This window comes from Argopecten irradians, chromosome 1 (genome assembly GCF_041381155.1).
Source record: "Argopecten irradians isolate NY chromosome 1, Ai_NY, whole genome shotgun sequence".
Taxonomy (NCBI): domain Eukaryota; kingdom Metazoa; phylum Mollusca; class Bivalvia; order Pectinida; family Pectinidae; genus Argopecten; species Argopecten irradians.
In genome coordinates, this window is record NC_091134.1 from 12,433,482 (window position 1) to 12,456,617 (window position 23,136).

The 23,136-nt window shown below is 37.8% G+C and overlaps 3 protein-coding genes and 1 pseudogene across 3 annotated transcripts in view; 2 read left to right on the top strand and 2 right to left on the bottom strand.

Moving 5' to 3' along the window:
- Window positions 1-232: 232 nt before the first annotated feature.
- Window positions 233-1,950, bottom strand: LOC138309582 (uncharacterized). The gene is made up of 5 exons (XM_069250810.1): window positions 1,796-1,950; window positions 1,558-1,654; window positions 1,281-1,428; window positions 841-1,133; window positions 233-535 (listed from the first exon to the last, which is right to left on the bottom strand). The coding sequence occupies exons 1-4, from the start codon at window positions 1,876-1,878 to the stop codon at window positions 841-843; spliced, it is 621 nt and encodes a 206-aa protein (XP_069106911.1). The 5' UTR covers window positions 1,879-1,950; the 3' UTR covers window positions 233-535.
- Window positions 1,951-4,971: 3,021 nt separating this feature from the next.
- LOC138317962 (uncharacterized) lies at window positions 4,972-6,592 on the bottom strand (annotated as a pseudogene).
- Window positions 6,593-8,615: 2,023 nt separating this feature from the next.
- LOC138317973 (transmembrane protein 222-like) overlaps window positions 8,616-23,136 on the top strand; it is a 158,144-nt gene continuing 143,623 nt past the window's right edge. The window contains exon 1 of the mRNA XM_069259975.1: window positions 8,616-8,735. Within this exon, the coding sequence (XP_069116076.1) occupies window positions 8,651-8,735 (85 nt within the window). The 5' untranslated portion in view covers window positions 8,616-8,650. The remainder of the gene's footprint in view (window positions 8,736-23,136) is intronic.
- Window positions 9,914-12,159, top strand: LOC138308131 (transmembrane protein 222-like). Its single transcript, XM_069249076.1, has 5 exons — window positions 9,914-10,002; window positions 10,558-10,589; window positions 10,917-11,010; window positions 11,696-11,826; window positions 12,111-12,159. The coding sequence occupies exons 1-5, from the start codon at window positions 9,943-9,945 to the stop codon at window positions 12,157-12,159; spliced, it is 366 nt and encodes a 121-aa protein (XP_069105177.1). The 5' UTR covers window positions 9,914-9,942.

Consider the following 23,136-nt stretch of genomic DNA (forward strand, 5'->3'; position numbering starts at 1 on the left):
CTAGCAACTGCCTCACATGGGATTCGAACCTGCATCCCAGAGGCGGAGGGCTTGTGGTAATATTTCGGGACATCTTAACCACTCGGCCACCGCGGTCCTTCTGTCCTCTACTACCCACTCTTGTGACACGCAAACAAATTGACGTACTACAACACTGCAATGTTTTCAGGGGCTTAGTCATAACACAACTCAAAGTTTCAATTGCAACAGATTTTAATGGTTTCCCAGTTAAAACATCAATAACCAAGACACACAAAGGCACCATTGATCACATCATAAATACGAAAAACCATCGACATCCAAGATGCTAGTGAAATTATGATTCAAACAAAACTCCAATGTTCTCCAAATCGTGACTATGTTAACTGGGTGTCGCTATATCCTCGTATCTACACGCCGACACCAAGAAACATAGAAGAACGAGAGTTGGAGATAATAGTAGAAAGAGAAACGGAAGGAGCAAGCAGGGTGCCCTGGCGTGGTCACCATCTGTGTTCCATCATCGACATTCTTCTCTTCGAATATCTCAGCAAATCTACAAGAAAATGATCCAATATTTAGAATGGCAGACTTACAGTTACATTAACGACCAATAATTCCATCATCTACATCAACAGGAATGAATTCGTTACGAGACGTAGTTAGACCCGAACGGACTTTATTTTTAAAGCGGCTCTATCGTCTGATGTACTTGCTATTATTATACTGCCGTCAGTAGGTGTGGTCAAGATATTAGCAATAATTATCAACATTCATCGAGTTATAATAGTCCAGAAAGAGCTGCCTTGTTATAGACACCACATATTATCAGAAATTACTTGTGATTAAGAATGCCCTTACCTAGCGAGGCAATGGGTACCAAGCGTTTATCTGGCGTTGTACGCACAGGGGAAACAGCACCACGTGTTCCTCCTGAAAGTCAGCACAATATTTTCGTGCCCAGTACCTTTCGTCTTGGGGTAGCTCCTTTGTTAGGGTTGCAGAGAGCTCCAGTCCGAGACTGAACATCCACATCGCGTGAGATCGCTTCTCGAAATCGACCATATGTTTTAACATGCGGGCCTCGTGCCGCCTCCAGGACGTTCTCTTGGCCTGGCACGGGTCGGTTCCACAGAAGCGACAGAGGGATCGACCTGTAAAAACCGATAATATATGTTTTAAAACGTGTAAAGGGACTAAAACATATAACACATTGAATGAATGTGTTAAACATTATCCGATAAAAGAGGTTGATCAACTGGGGGATGATACATTTTATCAAGACATACAATTGTACTTACGAGCTCTCCATTCCCAGTACATCACACCGATGGCTTTCCAGAACTTCCTTGCGTGGTTTCCAACCAACAGTGCATACACATACGTGTAGACCAACATTAATGATACCATTGCACTCAATACGGTACAAAAGACCTCGTTTCCGATTCTCTGAAAGGAGAAAGATTCTTATTCATTTCTAGGGTTTTATACACACCGAATGAAACAAACGGAAAAATCGTGATTGCAGATAATGTATTTTACAATACGTCGGCCGAGGTGAAAGTTTATTCTACTCACCAACAATAAAGCTCCGTGAGTTAGACACGTTTTCTCGACTTTTCGGGCGACGAAGTAATTTATCATCCTTTCCATGTATCCTACTTCGGGTTCCACGCTACAAAAGTAAGTTACAACACAAGGGTAAAAAATAAAAGGCATTAAAATGGCATCAAATAAATGAACCTTGTGATAGTTCCAAGACGAGCTTGCCTTCACTATGTAAAAACAAAATATCCCGGAGGATGTCTAAACTTACCACGTGAGGCCTCGATATGCAACAGGGCCCTGCTGTGCGACGCAAAGAATCACCATAAATATCAAGAAGATCTTGATATCCATTTTGGTACTTGTGATATTAAATGAGCAAACAGATACTAGCGGAGAGACCTATCATCTCCGCCATGGCCTATTGCTACGCAGCCTGGCAACATGTATTTGACGTCATAACAAGCTTTTCGTCACCACCATTATTACGTCATACTACTGTCTCTGTTTAGGTAGCAGTGTACAGTTAGACCGGAGAGTTTTATTAAGCAGAAAACCCCTGTTTTATTATATGCATGCACAATTAAAAAATGTATATGTCCTAAAATTGGTGAATTCAATCTAGAGACTTATATGCAGGCTTCACATTTGAATAAAGAAATTCAACAAAATGGGTTCGAGATTAATGGTTTAGGGGGTATCCGAATGTGCGTCTAAGACGGAAAAAACTCAATTCTGTAGCAGCAGAAATTGATAGCCGCGGTACGAGGTAAGATTGCTCAAAAGTTTAACAATATACCTATGTCGAAATAGGCTCAGTTCCGCTATCACGACAGTGATGCATGGTTTTAAACTGTATTAAAGGGAAAAAAATCTAGTAGAGGGGGTGTAATTTTGGGTTGCAAATGCCATTTTTTTGCAATTTTTCAAAGAAAAAAATTTTGTTACCACGGTTTTTACATGCTCACAAAACAACAAAATGCAGACCTCTCCAAAAATGAACTCTGCATGACAATTGCAAATGTTGTGTAGATTTAAAATATATATACTTTTATATAGGTGTTATTTAAGGTTAAGAAGCTGCGTGTACATGATTAAAGCCTGCACATTATTTTGCTGAATTTTTCAAGTCTACTGCACACTACTACCTTAGATGGAGAGAGTGCTAGCGGACGCGTTTGAATGCTGCACAGTTTCGCTAGCGGTTCTCTCGATTAGCGGTTGTTACCGCTAGTGGTTTGTTTGTTTGATTTATTGATCAAGTTATACGTCCTATAAACAGGCAGTGTCATGAAAGGATGGCATGCCATGTATGCGGTATGTCGCGTGTATGAAGTGCGGGTTTGTGTTTTGGGATACTGTGGTATATTCACGTTCTGTATTCTTGCAGTGTAGAACTCTTTCCTTTTGTATAGTGCTTTATGACCAGCTTCTGTATAAATGCTATATAGTTACTTTTTGATGTCGTTTATGGATGGTGTGCAGCTTTCGCTAGCAGTCCTGGTTGGGAATTATGAACAATTCTCGTTAGCGGTTCCGTTTATGAATGGTATATCATTTTCGTGCCATAATGCTATTTCCATTCATCAACGCTAGCGGTACAAATTCAAAATATTGTAGAGTTTCCTATATAACTGTTCTGTTTATGCATGGTGTGTTGTTACTGCTTGCGATTTCGTTTATAATTTGTTAACATTTACCGCCATCGGTCCCATTCATGAATTATGTACAGTAATCACGACCGGTCCCGTAAATTAATTTTGTACAATTACCGGTAGCCATTCCTTTTATGAATTATGTACAGTTGCTACAAGCGATTCCATTCATGAAATGTTTAAGATTGTGTTTAGTAAGTTTGATGTCATATTAACAGCCAGGGTCACCTAAGGACGGTCACCCATTGCCGCGGTGTGTACTTGTCTATGTTTTTTGGGAAGCTGCGGTACACTCGTGTTGTTTCTCTTTGTAGTAGTAGAGCTCTTACCTTTTAATAGTGTTGTCTCACTCAGCATGCCGCAGACGACACTGAACAAGCACGTCCCACTCGGTCACATTACACTAACAACGGCCAAATTTTAACGGCTGCCGCGAAAGGATATTTTAATGAACAGTAAAACCGGTGCCACAGACGGTGCCATTACACGTATTTCAAAAAGTCGTGTATTCATTAAAGCTGCAACGTGAAGTCTTCTGTATTTTCAACTATTCCTTATATACTGCATGTAAATGTATTGATAGGTACCATATACATAAGAATGTGTTTATTATCCTGTTTACATTACTTGTTACTATACCATCATGGTTGTGTAAAGATTTCGGATCCGTGTGTACATTGCTTCAATAACGTAAAACGTTTGGGTGATTCTTGTGTATTTATATGTACACTGTATGGTATGTGCCACTCGCATGCTGCTATTACGTCAGACACCCGCTTTCAAATTCCATCGGGCCATTCGACAGGGATACGTTTTATCTGTTTCTTTTTTTCCTTCCTCTATACATACAGGATTATCTGACGAATTTTCTTAAATGAAATTCTTAGACTGATTGCTTTTTCCATATTCCATAAACTCTTTTTCATTTTCCCAAAATTTTAGGTACACTCAAATGTATGTAGGTAGCCATTTGGCCAGAATCTATTTAAGATGACAATGATTACTTTTGCAACATGGCGCTTATCAAAACGCATACAAGTTATTTTTAGTTAAAATGACCAAAGAAAGATAACTCGGGCGGATGTTCTCCCAAAGTTCAATCTTCGTCTGTTGTTCATTCAAATTTTAATTGTGTGATTCCTGTAAAATACATGAGAAAGTGTCTCTGTGTAGATCAAGATACATTTTATACACTAGGCTCAAAAGGCATATCTATAAACAAGGTATGCGACACATGTGTACTGTTGTTTAGGCCGCGGAGACTCAAACATTCTGCATCATTCAGCCATTCCTTTGGTAACAGCATGGTAAGTGTCTTTTTATACCGAAATATTACATAAAGTCCATCCCTTTTAATAGATTTCCAATTGACAAGCGTTTATCACGACAGTGTGATATACAAGTCTTTACTTAAATCGAAATATTCTTTTTGTTAGAAAATCACAGATCACAAGTAGAGCTGGCATTTCTTGTGTAGGCGCACTTCCGTAGTTTCTCAAAAATAATATTATTCATGTTTATATTTGAATGTACCAATTTCAAAATATATTGTATATTGATATTTGTATGCATGTCTCAAAGTAGGGGTTTCCCGCCTAGTGAAAATATCACACATGGCCAGGCTGTCCTTCTGTCATCTGCTACCTACTTTTGTACCACGCAAACAAATTGACGTACTACAACACTGCAATGTTTTCAGGGCCTTAGTCATAACACAACACAAAGTTTCAATAGCAACAGATTTTAATGGTTTCCCAGTTAAAACATCAATAACCAAGACACACAAAGGCACCATTGATCACATCATAAATACGAAAAACCATCGACATCCAAGATGCTACTGAAATTATTATTCAAACAAAACTCCAATGTTCTCCAAATCATGACTACGTTAACTGGGTGTCGCTATATCATCGTATCTACAAGCCGACACATAGAAACATAGAAGAACGAGAGTTGGAGATAATAGTAGAAAGAGAAACGGAAGGAGCAAGCAGGGCGCCCTGGCGTGGTCATCACCTTTGTTCCATCATCGACATTCTCCTCTTCGAAGAGCTCAGCAAGTCTACAAGAAAATATTTCAATATTTAGAATGACATACTTACAGTTACAGTAACGACCTATTATTGTATCATCTACATCTACAGGAATGCGTTCGTTAGGAGAAGTAATTAGACCCGAATGGACTTTGTTTTAAAGCGGCTATATAGTCTGATGTAAATGGCATGGTAATACTGCCGTAAGCATGTTCGGTCAAGATATTAGCAATATCTATCAGCAAGACATGAGTAATGTTAATCCAGAAAAAAAGCTGCCTTGTTATAGACACCACATATTATCAGAAATTACTTGTGATTGAGAATGCCCTTCCTTACCTAGCGAGGCAATGGGTACCAGGCGTTGATCTGGCGTTGTACGCACAGGGGAAACAGCACCATGTGTTCCTCCTGAAAGTCAGCACAATATTTTCGTGCCCAGTACCTTTCGTCTTGGGGTAGCTCCTTTGTTAGGGTTGCAGAGAGCTCCAGTCCGAGACTGAACATCCACATCGCGTGAGATCGCTTCTCGAAATCGACCATATGTTTTAACATGCGGGCCTCGTGCCGCCTCCAGGACGTTCTCTTGGCCTGGCACGGGTCGGTTCCACAGAAGCGACAGAGGGATCGACCTGTAAAAACCGATAATATATGTTTTAAAACGTGTAAAGGGACTAAAACATATAACACATTGAATGGATCTGTTAAACATTATCCGATAAAAGAGGTTGATCAACTGGGGAATGATACATTTTATCAAGACATACAATTGTGCTTACGAGCTCTCCATTCCGGTACATCACACCGATGTCTTTCCAGAACTTCCTTGCGTGGTTTCCAACCAACAGTGCATACACATACGTGTAGACCAACATCAATGATACCATTGCACTCAAAACAGTACAAACGACCTCGTTTCCGATTCTCTGAAAGGAGAAAGATTCTTATCAATTTCTAGGGTTTTATACACACCGAATGAAACAAACGGAAAAATCGTGATTGCAGATAATGTATTTTACAATACGTCGGCCGAGGTGAAAGTTTATTCTACTCACCAACAATAAAGCTCCGTGAGTTAGACACGTTTTCTCGACTTTTCGGGCGACGAAGTAATTTATCATCCTTTCCATGTATCCTACTTCGGGTTCCACGCTACAAAAGTAAGTTACAACACAGGGTAAAAAATAGAAGGCATTAAAATGGCATCAAATAAATGAACCTTGTGATAGTTCCAAGACGAGCTTGCCTTCACTATGTAAAAACAAAATATCCCGGAGGATGTCTAAACTTACCACGTAAGGCCTCGATATGCAACAGGGCCCTGCTGTGCGACGCAAAGAATTACCATAAATATCAAGAAGATCTTGATATCCATTTTGGTACTTGGGATATTAAATGAGCAAACAGATACTAGCGGAGAGACCTATCATCTCCGCCATGGCCTATTGCTACGCAGCCTGGCAACATGTATTTGACGTCATAACAAGCTTTTCGTCACCACCATTATTACGTCATACTACTGTCTCTGTTTAGGTAGCAGTGTACAGTTAGACCGAATGGCCATGGGTGAGATTTTTTATTAAGCAGAAAGCCCCTGTTTTATTATATGCATGAAAAATTAAAAATGGATATGTGCTAAATTTGGCGAATTCAATCTAGAGACTTATATGCAGGCTTCACATTTGAATAAAGAAATTCAACAAAATGGGTTCGAGATTAATGGTTTAGGGGGTATCCGAATGTGCGTCTAAGACGGAAAAACTCAATTCTGTAGCAGCAGAAATTGATAGCCGCGGTACGAGGTAAGATTGCTCAAAAGTTTAATAATATACCTATGTCGAAATAGGCTCAGTTCCGCTATCACGACAGTGATGCTTGGTTTTAAACTGTATTCAAGAAAAAAAAAATCTAGTAGAGGGGGGGGGGGTGTAATTTTGGGTTGAAAATGCCAATTTTTTTGCAATTTTTCAAAAAATTTGGTTACCATGGTTTTTACATGCTCACAAAACAACAAAATGCAGACCTCTCCAAAAATGAACTCTGCATGACAATTGCAAATGTTTTGTAGATTAAAAATATATATACTTTAATATAGGTGTTATTTAAGGTTAAAAAGCTGTGTGTACATGATTATAAAGCCTGCACATTATTTTGCTGAATTTTTCAAATCTACTGCACACTACTACCTTAGATGGAGAGAGTGCTAGCGGACGCGTTTGAATGCTGCACAGTTTCGCTAGCGGTTCTCTCGATTAGCGGTTGTTACCGCTAGTGGTTTGTTTGTTTGATTTGTTGATCAAGTTATACGTCCTATAAACAGGCAGTGTCATGAAAGGATGGCATGCCATGTATGCGGTATGTCGCGTGTATGAAGTGCGGGTTTGTGTTTTGGGATACTGTGGTATATTCACGTTCTGTATTCTTGCAGTGTAGAAACTCTTTCCTTTTGTATAGTGCTTTATGACCAGCTTCTGTATAAATGCTATATAATTACTTTTTGATGTCGTTTATGGATGGTGTGCAGCTTTCGCTAGCAGTCCTGGTTGGGAATTATGAACAATTCTCGTTAGCGGTTCCGTTTATGAATGGTCTATCATTCTCGTGCCATAATGCTATTTCCATTCATCAACGCGAGTATTGAGGATGAATTACGCGCTAGAGATCCCTTTTTGATGATATTAAAGCGTTCTTAACACGGTGCAACAAGGTTCTTCCCGGTAAAAAGATATTATTACTTAGCATAAATTGCTGAGATTAGTTTTATCACATATTTTGGTGACGTACGAAAATGTGCAGGAAAACCCTTTTTTCTTTCAAATGTGCATTTTTGGAACATTTCATTGGGCGAAAATGGGGGATGGGGTAGCAAAAAGATATGTTGCCCCCCCCCCCCCCCCCCCCCCCTCCGTCCTGGGGAACGGGAGGGGCGGCAATTGTAACTAATTATAACCCTTACTATATTTCTATATTTACAATTCTTTTTAATTCTTACAATTCTTTTTAATTCTTATTATGTTTCTGATACAACTGTAAATTTTTACCGGTTTTTATTAATCTTGACATCTAGAATAAATCGCCTAAAATAGTTTTACGATACGTATAAAATATAACCAATTCTCAGTAATTCTCAGATCCATGTGTATTTTAAAAGTTGTAAGCTTAAAATATTTTAAATGGATTATAATTTGTTCCGGATAAAAAGCCCGTGCTCCGAGTCAACAAGTATATCATTAGTATTACTTCCTGTTTTCTAGGGAGGATTTATTAAATAAATAATTTAATATATTTCGCAGGCTTCTTACTTATAAATAATCTATTTTCAAGGACAAAGTCAATTTGAAGGCATATAATTTGTAAGTCAAAGATTTGCTTTAGTAAAACAAAATTATCATTACGACATACTTATCAATACATTCTACGAATTTCTCCCTGCAAATGGCTGAGGTAAAAGTTGTGCCCGATACCGACTCTGAAAAAACGTCATTTAATTCAATGCCAGGACAACTCCCGATGTACACAGGTCAAAAGATTGACCATTACAAATGTAGATACCCCTTACTCAAAAGTCGTATTGACGGCCGAAACCCATGCTTGACTTAAGTTAAAATGACCGAGTATATCGATAAGGTATCATACCCCTAATAGGCTTTAAACAGTTAATGGAATGAAGATTTTAAACAATTAATGAAATTAAATGTTCTGTTTCAATTGCAGCACAGCATCTGACGTTTGTTAGGCTTGCAAAATAGCACTGTGATAAAGCCATTACATGAACCCTTAACGTTATAATGTTAGTGAGAGATTCGTTTCACAATTTCCCAAACTACTTCCCATTCATTTTGTTTTAACGTTATATATGTGGTCTTTATCACTGACTAGTCATTGAGAAAGAAAACATTAGGTTATAGTGCAAAGTGTTCAAAATCACTACACATTATGCTGCCTCATGGACCTAGTGATACGTTTAGCTGTTAGTTAATTGTCTTTCTTTACAATGCCTTTTTGAATGTTTGTGATTTTGTACTGTAAACGTAAAAAAATAGACCCAGTGGGATAAGGCCAACTTGTTTGCAACAGTACTAGTGTTGTGACAACAACAAAACAAAAAAACCGTATTCTTCTTTTTGTAAATTGTTTTCATGATCTTTATATTACACTACTACCTGTAGTACTCCTGGTTACTGTTTTCACTATACAATTTTTTTCATATCATTATGCATACAATGTATGTGTAGTGTATAGCAATTATTTTAGCGCGGAAAAGATATAACCTTCTGACTGACTTAATATCACCCATTCACTGAATTGGTGATATCTTCTCCGCTACAACAGTATATCTTTATGTAATGTTAAAATCTGTAAAATACTGTTTGTGTATAGGCAAATATTTTTCCAGGGATGAGATTTTTTTCAATCGTGTGACATTATTATGATCGCGAAAAATGTATCCATGACATGTGCAGAAATGGTTGAACCTTTCATGCATATATACCCTTTAAAATCAAATTGCAAAGATTGAAAACTGCTTAAAAATTTGAATTTTCCGTTTTTGAAATAGAATCACAAAAATTTGACCTACAAAAATAATTGGCGAATACATTACTATAAATTGAAGTATATAGTACAATATTTACATGATATTAGTATTTATTGTGCCTTAAATATACATGTACTGTACAACATTACGATAAAACTATTTTAGATGGCTGTTCCCTTTCATTGGACACATGGGTATCTGTATGACATCTGGAGTCATTCGGGATTTTGCTGGTCCCTACTATGTATCGGTAAGTATTGGCGTTATGTAATGATTAAAATCATTGAAATAAATTTTTGTAATGTTTTTGTCTAAAAACTATCTTTAAAACATTAGCTTAATTTGATTCATGGAACTCGCTCTTGACCCTTCGGGTCAGATGACTTAAAAATATCTTGACTGGGAGCATCACTTTTAGGAATACTTTTAGGGCATTATAATGATTTTCTAAGACTTTCTTAGGCTTGTTGTGAAAGGTTTTAATATACAGTTAATTTAATTCTTTTCATAGCAAAATAGAGGTACGTTCTTCATGTGTTATATGTCTTATAACACGAAAAAACTTATTTTAAAATTTGATATAATTTAGAATGTTAGATAACAAATTTGGATTTCTATATGTTTTGTATTCTTCATAAAAACAAAGATATTGTTTCCATGATGACCCTGAATGTATCTATGTGCAAGAGTTCAAAACTGATTTCTGTATATGATTGATAAATGGAAGATGTGTTTACCATGCCTCATAATGTAATAAAAAGAATGATATCTTGCTATAAGAAGTGTAAACATTTTTTTTTTACAGGAAGATTGCATGGCATTTGGAAATCCAACAAAGTGAGTTTCCTTAATTAATTGCCTTAATATAGACGTCCCAGATTACCTTTTCTTATTTTAGTGATGATACCTCCCAAAGATTGAAAAACATAAGATTTCTTCTTTTTTTTTTTAATTACATGCATGTTATTTCATTTAACTTCTATATAGTTAACAAAAGTAAGCCACTGGAAATAAATATATTAATCCTCTTAAAAATCAAGTCTAGAAATAACCATTCTGCCAGCCTACCGATATGTATGAATAAGCCAACATGCACTCAAAGAAGGATTTGCAGAAGATGAATATCAGGACCTTTTTAATAACACAATCTGAATACTGTTTCAGGTACTGGCAGTTAGACCTGAGTAAAGTAAGAAATGGCAAAGATAACTGGGACAAGGCCGTTCACGAGGCGTCAGAGGAATACAAAGGTAGAATGGTGAGTTAAATTCAACACTTTTATGGGATGTGACTGTTATTCTTAAGTTTTTGGATTCAAATATGTAAAAGCGATTGTTTAAATCATTTTTGGAGGTTCATAGAAATATGGAAGACATCTATTTACTTTGTAGGTCTTGCCCATTTTTTGTTTTTGTTTTTTTTTTTCCAACTGGGATTTTCATGCTACATGTTTCTTGATTTTTAACCCTTTTCATGGAAACAAGAAAATAATTTTTTCTTGAAAAGTCTTCCAAATTGAAAAATGTAATTAAAAAAAAAAATTTGATTTGTGACTAAGCTGAACCAGGAAGCTTTTGGGCGGGGCCGCGGTGGCCGAGTGGTTAAGATGTCCCGACATATTACCACAAGCCCTCCACCTCTGGGATGCGGGTTCGAATCCCATGTGGGGCAGTTGCCAGGTACTGACCGCTGACCGGTGGTTTTTCTCCCGGTACTCTGGCTTTCCTCCACCAACAAACCTGGCACGTCCTTACATGACCCTGGCTGTTTAATAGGACGTAAAACTAAAACAAACAAACAAACAAAAAAAAATTTTAAAATATACACCAGGAGTTACCTCCCCTACCGCATATAAAATGTCTTTTGGAGCACATAATGCCACTCATGTGAGTTGTGACTAAATCATTTTATACCTATAATCTTGAATCCTTTGTTTATTTCAGCACAACCTCTGCTGTGACAACTGTCATTCACATGTGGCAATGGCATTGAATTTGATGCATTACAACGGAGGCTCAAACTATAACATGGTGTACCTTTGTTTTATGATGCTGATACATGGCAAATATACCAGGTAATTGATTTAGTTAGTTTCCTTAATATATGTGATCATTTTATGCTACATTATTGCCATAAATTTCATGTATTGCAATTTGCAGAAAAAGTCAGTAAAGGTTACATCAATGCTCTGGAGTTACAATCAAACATACGCCACTTATATTCTGTCTTTGCATCCCCACGGGTTACAGAGTTAGCTCCCTTGTGTGTAGGTACGTGTATCAGGGTTGCGGACGTCCCAACAGAACCCCCACCCTAACATTCAGGCCTTGCATCACCCCCATTCTCCCATCCCCCCAGAATACCAACAATACCGTCCAGTACGCCCCACGATGCTAATGGCACATAGGGAATAATGCCCGACCACTCCCAACCCGCCCAACCTCCCCAACCTCCCCCACCTCACACCACTCGAAACCCCACCCCCCGCACCACCACTGCCCGAGCCTCCACCCCCTACCATCCCCAACCACCACCCTCACCCAACCCCCCCTAACTTTGAGCAACCTCCAACCCCCACCTTCCCCACCTCCACCACTCCCCAACCGTCCCATCCCCAACTTCCCCACTTCCCCAACACCCCAACCTCCAACCTTACCCCACCTCCACCACTCCCAACGGGTCCACCCCCCATAAAGTATCCCCCACCCCACCCACTGTTCCCAACCTCCACCCCCATGTTCCCCACACCTCCACCTCCACCACTACCCAACCTCCACCCCCACCTTCCCCACCGTCCCCCACTCCCAACCTTACCCCCACCTTCCCCACCCCCACCCACTCCCAAATCGCCCACCTCCCCAACCTCAGGCCCCACGCCCAAAAATAATCCCAACCTCCAATCTTCCCCACTTATATTGCCGGCTTTGTTTATAAACATTTAAATACAAAAACCCGTGCACTACTCTATGTAATATCAACGAATATTCGTTCGGTAGATTGGTATACTAGTACATGATAAATATATTATGGACCTTTGTTGAAGTTAGTATGATGTTATATTAACCTTGTAAAACCAAATGATAACCGAATCAAAAGTCTTGATGAACTATACATAATCTGAAACTAATTATCAGATCTCTGTGACATTAGCCAATCTAATATCCTCCATCCTCCCAGCTGTTACGATCCCTTACAGATTATTTACAGAGATAAATCACCAACTGGAAACAAACTACACCAAGCTACAAGCTAATGTGTTTTTAATTCATTTATCAGAAACATGTAACACATACGTCTACTTCAATAGATCATTATCGACTCATCGCTTTTCAGAGAAATTCAAAATGTCTGAAGCTTAATCTAAAGTAAGTAACTTTCATAATTGCTTTGGCATATAACATTATGACAGATATTAAAGAAAAACGTCAGTAAAAAAGAAACGTTCGTTGTGTATGAACTTGTAAAAATGTAAAAATCTGTATCTGTCAACAAACTGTATCTGTCAACAAACTGTATCTGTCAACATACTGTATCTGTCAACAAACTGTATCTGTCAACAAACTGCATCTGTCAACAAACTGTACCTGTCAATAAACTGTACATGCCAACAAACTGTATCTGTCAACAATCTGTATCTGTCAACAAACTGTATCTGTCAACAATCTGTATCTGTCAACAAACTGTATCTGTCAGCAAACTGTACATGCCAACAAACTGTTACATGCCAACAAACTCAACAAACTGTACATGGCCAACAAACTCAACAAACTGTACATGCCAACAAACTCAACAAACTGTACAATGCCAACAAACTGTACCTTCAACAAAATGTATCTGTCAACAAACTGTTACATGCCAACAAACTGTACCTTCAACAAACTGTATCTGTCAACAAACTGTACATGCCAACAACTGTACCTTCAACAAACTGTATCTGTCAACAAAACTGTACATGACAACAAACTGTACCTTTCAACAAACTGTATTTGTCAATAAAACTGTAACTGTCAACAAACGGTATTTGTCAACAAACCGTGTCTGTCAACAAACTGTACATGCCAACAAACTTTACATGCCAACAAACCCTACCTGTCAACAAACTGTATTTGACAACAAACTGTATCTGTCAACAAACTGTATCTGTCAACAAACTGTATCTGTCAACAAACTGTATCTGTCAACAAACTGTACCTTTCAACAAACTGTATTTGTCAATAAACTGTAACTGTCAACAAACGGTATTTGTCAACAAACCGTGTCTGTCAACAAACTGTACATGCCAACAAACTTTACATGCCAACAAACCCTACCTGTCAACAAACTGTATTTTGACAACAAACTGTATCTGTCAACAAATTGTACCTGTCAACAAAGTGTATCTGTCAACAAACTGTATTTGTCAATAAACTGTAACTGTCAACAAACTGTAACTGTCAACAAACGGTATTTGTCAACAAACTGTGTCTGTCAACAAACTGAACATGCCAACTAAACTTTACATGCCAACAAACTGTACCTGTCAACAAACGGTATTTGTCAACAAACGACATCTGTCAATGTTTAGCCAATATATATACATGTCATCAAACGGTGTCTGTTATCAAACTGAATTGTCTGCTAGTTGATACTTAATTTACATTTATTTACATTAACTCATCCATATAATCAGAACAAGTTGGTGTATACTGGAATTTCAATCTGAGAATGAGTACGTGTCGAGTAGCACTTCACCAACCGTCTCATCGATTTGTCTGGGTCTGGCGTGCGTTACGACACGGTCCATAGGGGGTGCTAACATATAGGCGAGGACTGCAATCACAAGGAATCAGGGTTAAATTGAGGAATGCCATATTTGGTAATGCAATTCTTAAAAAAAGTCTAATAAAAGCATTATTATTCAAGGGCTATGACCAATTATCTTTTCACATGTTCATTATTTGGATGTGAAACTTGTTTGTCCAGCACATATCTTAGAGTAATGGATTAAGGATAATTTTATGTTACCATACAATGACGTTACAAATGTCATAATTTTACAGCATTTCTAAAGCATACTAGAGATTAAATAGTACTGTAACATCTATCGAGATTTGATACATCATGACATCATAATTCACAAATTACTAAATTGGAAGTTATAAGAAAGGTATCGATAATTATCCCACCTAAACCAATTTTACTCTGGCCTGACCACCCCACCACCCAGAATAAGCGTTTCAATCTTATCTGACACTTCGTTGTTCTCTCACAGTAATCCAGGGTTGTTCTTTAGAATCTGAGAATTATTTTTATGACGTATTGTTAGCTAAGAATAAATACATCCGACTTCAATGACCAAAGTTCGCGGTCTCGACTATTATTGCCTTTTTATTGACAGTAAAAATCTACAATACTTGCGCTATGGCGAGTAATTTATTAGCATGATTTACATAATCTGGCATCTGCTGTTGTTGGCATTTATTCGGCAGTCACGTGTAACGATATGTCAAGAATAAGCTAATTTGCGTGACCTACCAGTTGGATCGCTTATTATGACGTCAATTATATCTGACGTCATAATTACCATACAGAAAATCACATAAGTAGTCTGTATGGTCATCATAGAATCAAAACTCTCTTGATATAGAGTGTATGATTAGATTGCCAGTTGATCATCAGTTCATCGCATCTTCCTTTACAAATAAATTTTAAATCCAATACATCAGAGTATTTTATTATGTCTTTGGTTCACATACACGTATTTACATTGTAATACCAATCCATTAAAATATGAAGTACACATATGCACATGTTAACCTCTGGCTTTGGCTTCACCTTCGGTCACTATTTGATTCTACAAAATTGATATAACACCATACCCACTTCATAAAAGGTCGATAAATCTAAAAATAAAATTACCCTCGTTAATATCCAGCATGGATTAATCATGATGGGTTCCATTCATACATTCCAGCTATTTACGTCAGAATAGGAATTTGGTTCCTGTACATATTTCCTACATCAGTACATAGTAGTTGAAGTTGTGCCACGTGCTAGATCTCGCGCATTGGCCCGCGCATATGCTCGAGCGGCTAAGGTTAATATTACAGAAAATTCACCAGGCGCGTGTGTCCCAAAATAGACTTAGTATACCTATGAATGCTGTAACATTATGACAGTAAACAGTTATCTAAAGTTCATACAGTGAGGATTTAGTAGAGTACTGTTTGGAAGTTTTCGTTGACTGCTAATTTTTCTTCGTGGTGGACCTCGACTCTGTTCTGAAAACTTTTTGGAATTATCAAAAAACGAATATTTGAATATATTTGAAGAAATCATCAGATGATTTTTTCACTGCGGTATCTTTGAAAGAAAATAAAAATGGCAGATTTCCAATTACTTTTGAGTTTACATTTTGGATTGTCGAAAGCACAAACTGTAAGATATGCTTCTGTTTGATACTTTAGTCTTTCATCAGAGAAATTAATATTACGAAATTCTGAACGTGCCAGTACAACCAGTCGTTTTTAAACTTGCGTCATACTTTCTTTGTTATTTATACTGTGTTGTACTATCACATACATAGGAGTGTAAATAATAATATCGACACCCGGGGTCTAGACTCCCAGAAATGGTACTAGGAGGTCAGTAAAGGGTCACAGGTCGGGAGACACCAAGTTGTTATTTCTCTAAACATTTTATTATTTTATTATTTACAAATATACCCGAGTGAATAGCTATGTCCCTGTCTGTAAGTGACACGACCTTTATCAATAAACTGATGACAGTTTTCCTTTATTCTACTTCTGTTGACATGACGTCATGAACTTCGTGAATCGTGCCTTAATGCATACATACGTAAATGATGAAATACACTGTGTATTTTACAGTTGTGTACAAGTACTATGCAATAAATATATGGTGTTGGTGTTGCAGTGTAATTATTATTTTTGTTTATAAATGTTTATGCTCTAATTGAATTAAAATTTAGATTTTGTATTTACTGAAAGTGATACGGTGTAACGAGGCTATGAACAATCTTCAGTAATTCAGGAAGTTAGTGTTCTTACAGCGCACCAAGGCCATTTGAAATATACAACTAGTATGTCACAGGGACATGGGAATCAGTTACTGTCACCTTAGAGCTAAATCACTTTCAGGCGTATAGGGATTTAAATGAAATATAAATGGTTATTATTCATACCTCTATAGATTCGCTTAGTTTTTACATTGGATTTTTTATTTAATTTTTATCTAGATCTCTATATAACGTTTGAAAATCATATATGTAGACGGTTCTTTTGAAATATAGTGTACTGTTATACTGAATGTGAATTATAACTAATTCTCATAAACTTGTGGTTTAGGGGAGGCGGTGTTCTTTTTGTTTTTAGTTTATTTTATTCAACGTTCTATTAAAGAGAGTGTCGAGTTTTTCAATGACTTATCAGGTGGAGAAGATGGATGGAAGAAGCAAAACCTACTGTATAATTTATGTTTTTATATCCAACTATCAAAATTTCTGTTAAGGGACTTAATTCTAATAACTATTTTAACGGTAAAAGCTAACGTATTCACGTCATACGCTATTCGACGTTTTGTATGACGCGTCAACCCCAATCTGACGTCGGACGTCTCCGCTGACGTTAGTCGACGTCTGGTGTCTCCTAGGTTTTTATATGTGGGTCATAAGTTCATCAAGTATACGTATTAGTTTTCTATCGACTTAACTTTCAGGTACATTTTACATGCACACATACTAAAAATACGATTGTAGGATGTGGGTCACAATAGAATTAATTTAATAACATTATAGACACCTGTGGATTAGTATAGATCGGGTTAGACAGGTCACAGAGTAGGCCAGCCCACATATTATTATAAAACCACAAACCTACTTCACATATAATAGTAAAAGTTGCACAATCGGATTAAAATGCAGCTCTAGTATTCTCCATGTCATTTTCAAAAACCAATACTATAGTGTGGTTAATTAGGAAGTTATCAAATATATGCGAGGAAATAGTAATGAGCATTGTTTTGGAAAATGTGCGTCTGTAAAATATAAGAGACAATATTAGATTTGTAAATGTGCAATTCAAATTATGTTTTAATAGAAGGGCCAATCTGAGTAAACACATCAGTTCGTTTCCAGTTCGTTTCCAAATATAGGGAAGATGTAATTTGATTAGCCAGTCTGAAGGGATGATGTGACTGATGTCATGTTTTGCTATGATGTGTATTTTAATTGGTCTGGAGAGAGGGATGTTCTCTGTAAGTAATACAGGATACCACTCCGAATTAAGTAAGAACATACATACTTTTTTCGAACATTGGTTAAGATTACCAATGAAATATTCTGTTTGCAGCAATTGACTAGATATATGGATTTTTTTACCTTTTTATAATACAGTGTATGCTAGTATATTTAAATCTGCCTCTATCCCAAACATAATACAGTGTATATGTGGCTGATTCAGTAGTGACAACAACCTACTACTATTCAGACACAAATATTGAAGTAAGAAGAAATGTCAACACGGTCCAAAAGACTTGAGCCTGAAGGTGTTAACATGAAGATTTGTCACACGTTTGACCGACGGTCAGCGGGACCAGATACAGGAATTTTAAGTAGGATTTCATGGCTATTTAACAACATCAGTGAACTCTATGGTCAGCCGTGTGTCAACAAAAGCTATGGTGGGTCAGATAACAACTCCGCTGGTCAGTTTACCTGAAATGACCAGTGTGATTTGTCCAGTTTCAGACAAGTGATCAAGAGATCACTGAGATATCCTTCTTTCATCCCGATCCTTTAAAGTAAATACGCTTCAGATAAAAGGGATTTTATCATATAAGTTGTTTCGTATAACGTATTTCCCATTGAATATCAATTAGTATAAAGATAATTTAATGTAAATTAAATTGTTACCTAAAATCATGGATTACTTCTTATCAGCATCTTCAAAAAAGATAATACTGTATAACGTGATTGTTTAAACTTTGATAGATGTAACTATAGATATAGTTTGACCACACTGAAATTATAGTGTCGTCACACTGAAATGACGAGGTCACTGACGGGGCGTCTGCCCTGCAGGTAGGGCGTTAGAATTGTACCTGCTGCCCCTATTGCATGATCGTAAAAGGCGACTAAATTTAGGATCTTATATTTTCTCTTCTTCCTAACTGACTTTATCTTTCCTAATGCCTCCCTTGGCACCGCCTCACTTTTGGCATTGAGTTGAGCGTTCGCCCTTGTGAGGAAGGCTCTGGGTTCTGTCCCCTGGCCGAGACACACCAAAGTCTATAAAAGTGGAAGTTACTGCTCTGGGACGACTGGTTCGTCCGTTGTCAGTATAATGTGACCGGATGGGGTGTGTTGCTTGGTGTCTTCGGCGGCATGCTTCAGTGATATAGCACTATAAAAAGGGCAACAGTTCCACTATACAAGAAGACACAACACGAACATACCGCAGTCTCCCAGTACACTCACCTCGCACAACATACACGCAACACACCGCATACATGGGAGGCCGTATATACTGTAGTCACACTGAAATGACGAGGTCACTGACGGACGTATTTATAATGTCGTCTCGCTGTAATGACGGGGTCACTGACGGGCGTATTTATAGTTTCGTCACGCTGAAATGACAGGGTTACTGACGGACGTATTTATAGTGTCGTCTCGCTGAAATGACGGGGTCACTGACGGACGTATTTATAGTGTCGTCACACTGAAATGACGAGGTCACTAACGGACGTATTTATAGTGTCGTCACGCTGAAATGACGAGGTCACTGACGGACGTATTTATAGTGTCGTCACACTGAAATGACGGGGTCACTGACGGACGTATTTATAGTGTCTTCACGCTGAAATGACGAGGTCACTGACGGACGTATTTATAGTGTCTTCACGCTGAAATGACGGGGTTACTGACGGGCGTATTTATAGTTTCGTCACGCTGAAATGACGGGGTTACTGACGGACGTATTTATAGTGTCGTCACACTGAAATGACGGGGTCACTGACGGACGTATTTATAGTGTCGTCACACTGAAATGACGAGGTCACTGACGGACGTATTTATAGTGTCGTCACACTGAAATGACGAGGTCACTGACGGACGTATTTATAGTGTCTTCACGCTGAAATGACGAGGTCACTGACAGACGTATATATAGTGTCGTCACACTGAAATGACGAGGTCACTGACGGACGTATATATAGTGTCGTCACACTGAAATGACGAGGTCACTGACGGACGCATTTATAGTGTCGTCACGCTGAAATGACGGGGTCACTGACGGACGTATTTATAGTGTCGTCACGCTGAAATGACGAGGTCACTGACGGACGTATTTATAGTGTCGTCACGCTGAAATGACGGGGTCACTGACGGACGTATTTATAGTGTCGTCACGCTGAAATGACGAGGTCACTGACGGACGTATATATAGTGTCGTCACGCTGAAATGACGAGGTCACTGACGGACGTATTTATAGTGTCGTCACGCTGAAAAGACGAGGTCACTGACGGACGTATTTATAGTGTCGTCACGCTGAAATGACGGGGTCACTGACGGACGTATTTATAGTGTCGTCACGCTGAAATGACGAGGTCACTGACGGACGTATTTATAGTGTCGTCACGCTGAAATGACGAGGTCACTGACAGACGTATATATAGTGTCGTCACACTGAAATGACGAGGTCACTGACGGACGTATTTATAGTGTCGTCACGCTGAAAAGACGAGGTCACTGACGGACGTATTTATAGTGTCGTCACACTGAAATGACGGGGTCACTGACGGACGTATTTATAGTGTCGTCACACTGAAATGACGAGGTCACTGACGGACGTATATATAGTGTCGTCACACTGAAATGACGAGGTCACTGACAGACGTATATATAGTGTCGTCACACTGAAATGACGAGGTCACTGACGGACGTATTTATAGTGTCGTCACACTGAAATGACGGGGTCACTGACGGACGTATTTATAGTGTCTTCACGCTGAAATGACGAGGTCACTGACAGACGTATATATAGTGTCGTCACACTGAAATGACGAGGTCACTGACGGACGTATTTATAGTGTCGTCACACTGAAATGACGAGGTCACTGACGGACGTATTTATAGTGTCGTCACGCTGAAATGACGGGGTCACTGATTGAGATATCTATGGTGTTTTTCATTTCTTAATTTATATAAAAAATCGTAAAACATCATGGATACATGATCTTCTTTATATTTAAATTTCGTTCTCGTAGTCGACCTTTAAAAGTCCAATTTCTCTAGGATCACCAGAGTTGTGTACCTTTGTACATTACAATTTCTTAAAAATCAAGATTAAAGGGACGTAACTCTAACACTTGTTGTGAAATGTTTTGGATAAGATTATTTTTGTCTTGTAATTTAAATGTAAGACGATTACCACACCAATCGCTATCTTTCTAAAGTCTATGAATATATTACACACCCAATAACCGATATATAGAACCGGAAATCCGTCCATTTAAAGTTTTCATTTTAACAATTATTCTAGATAATAGATATACGGACATGTCGCCAAATGGTACTGAGATAATAAATTTATGGTGGTCCGATAATAGTAGATCTATCAAAAGGTTAATAGGATAATAAACAAGTAGTAAATATATAGTATAACATCAGATACTTATTATTCAATTTTGCCAATAAAAACTGCATTTGTTTGATTTAATGTATGATTACAATAACGGATCCGTGGTGTCATACATATTTATCGACTCACTTCTCACCGAAAACAGAAAATAAATCAATTTGACAGGTTCAATTTTGTGGATATCGAAATTTTTAAAAGACAGCATAGTTCACTTACTTTTCTTCCCTATGGAGAAACGCCGTCACTGAAAGGTACCGTTACCTGTACCTGACATTACAGATTCTAATTGGATATATGTTTTTAGCTTGACTTGTAATTACAAAGTACTTTTATTTTCGGGGTGGGAAGTTTTTGGTTAATGGATGCATTGGTTTTTGTGACAAAACGTAATACAGTCACGCGATGCCAGTACATCAAATTAAGATACATTGTATAAAAAGGGTGATAAATTGCATTTGGTTAAATATTGTCTTCGTTGCTTTACATGATTTAAAGTAATGTACTCCGTGATTCTGGAAAAAAACAACCCACAACTTCAGAATTATTTTTTTTTTTACGAATCCTGGAGGATTTCTACTTGATTGTGATCACAGCGTTAAGAAAAATAAAAGAAAATATCAAGTGTATTGGATTGTAGTACACCCCGATTTACAGTTACAATGTACAGATAAAGCACATAATGAGTAAAGATTCTGCCGTTCTGTCGTCTTACTACATAGACCGGCCTAAGGGATTTATTTTAAAAGACTCACGAAAGAAAGACCTGATAATTCGGACAGGTCAGTTACTGACCCTACTTACATGTACTTAATGTATAGATAAGCTTCTATGAAATCTGTACGATATAGTGTCAGAGGGGAGTTTTAGGAATGCGGAAGGACACGTACACGTTTATCTATAGTTATCAACTACTTTGGTCTATTCTGCCATATCACATGGTCTTCGAATAAATATCATAGTGACTTGATAACTTTCTGACGTTATAAATAGGTGTGCGACTGTTTTAATGGACTGAAAAAAATATCAACGAAATAATTTTATTTTGATAAATTTGTAATAAATCATAATCAAGTATTAATAATATTATTGACATTTCCCGGTTATTGGGTTAATATAGTGTTATATTAACCAGGTCATCCTCGATACCCCAGGTGTTACTATTAATATCGTGGTTACACGAGAATATAACTTGATACGACGACAGTAACCACACTGGTAAATGTTTTAGCATGGGCTGTCGGGTTTACAAAAAAAAAAAAAAAAAAAAAAAAACATACGCATTTACGTGTCCATAGATCACCGTTGCTTTCGCCGCCATTTTTATATACAGCCCCGAGTTTGAAAAACGAGAACCCGGCTTTGATAGGACAGCCCAAGCTAAAACATTTATCAGTGTGGTAACTCGTGTCAAAGAAGGATACAACCTGGTAGAATCTATAAATAATGACCCCGGGTAGCGTGGAGGGGTCAATTCAATAAAGTAAGAAGCAAGTAAATAACAACAAGTACAGCGGCAAAACACCTCCTTGTGGAACACAACGTGTAGGTTTATCGTAACGTAACATCAAGTCCACACTTATCAAAATATCGACTCTCACGTGTTACGTACACGATAACCATCGAGAATGTTTCACAATATAGTGAAAATCGGAGAATATCAATAGGAGATTTCAGAAAAGATGGCGTGACGTCACAGAAAGTTTACATCCGGGTCCTCAAAGGTACAAACACAGTATGGCGACTA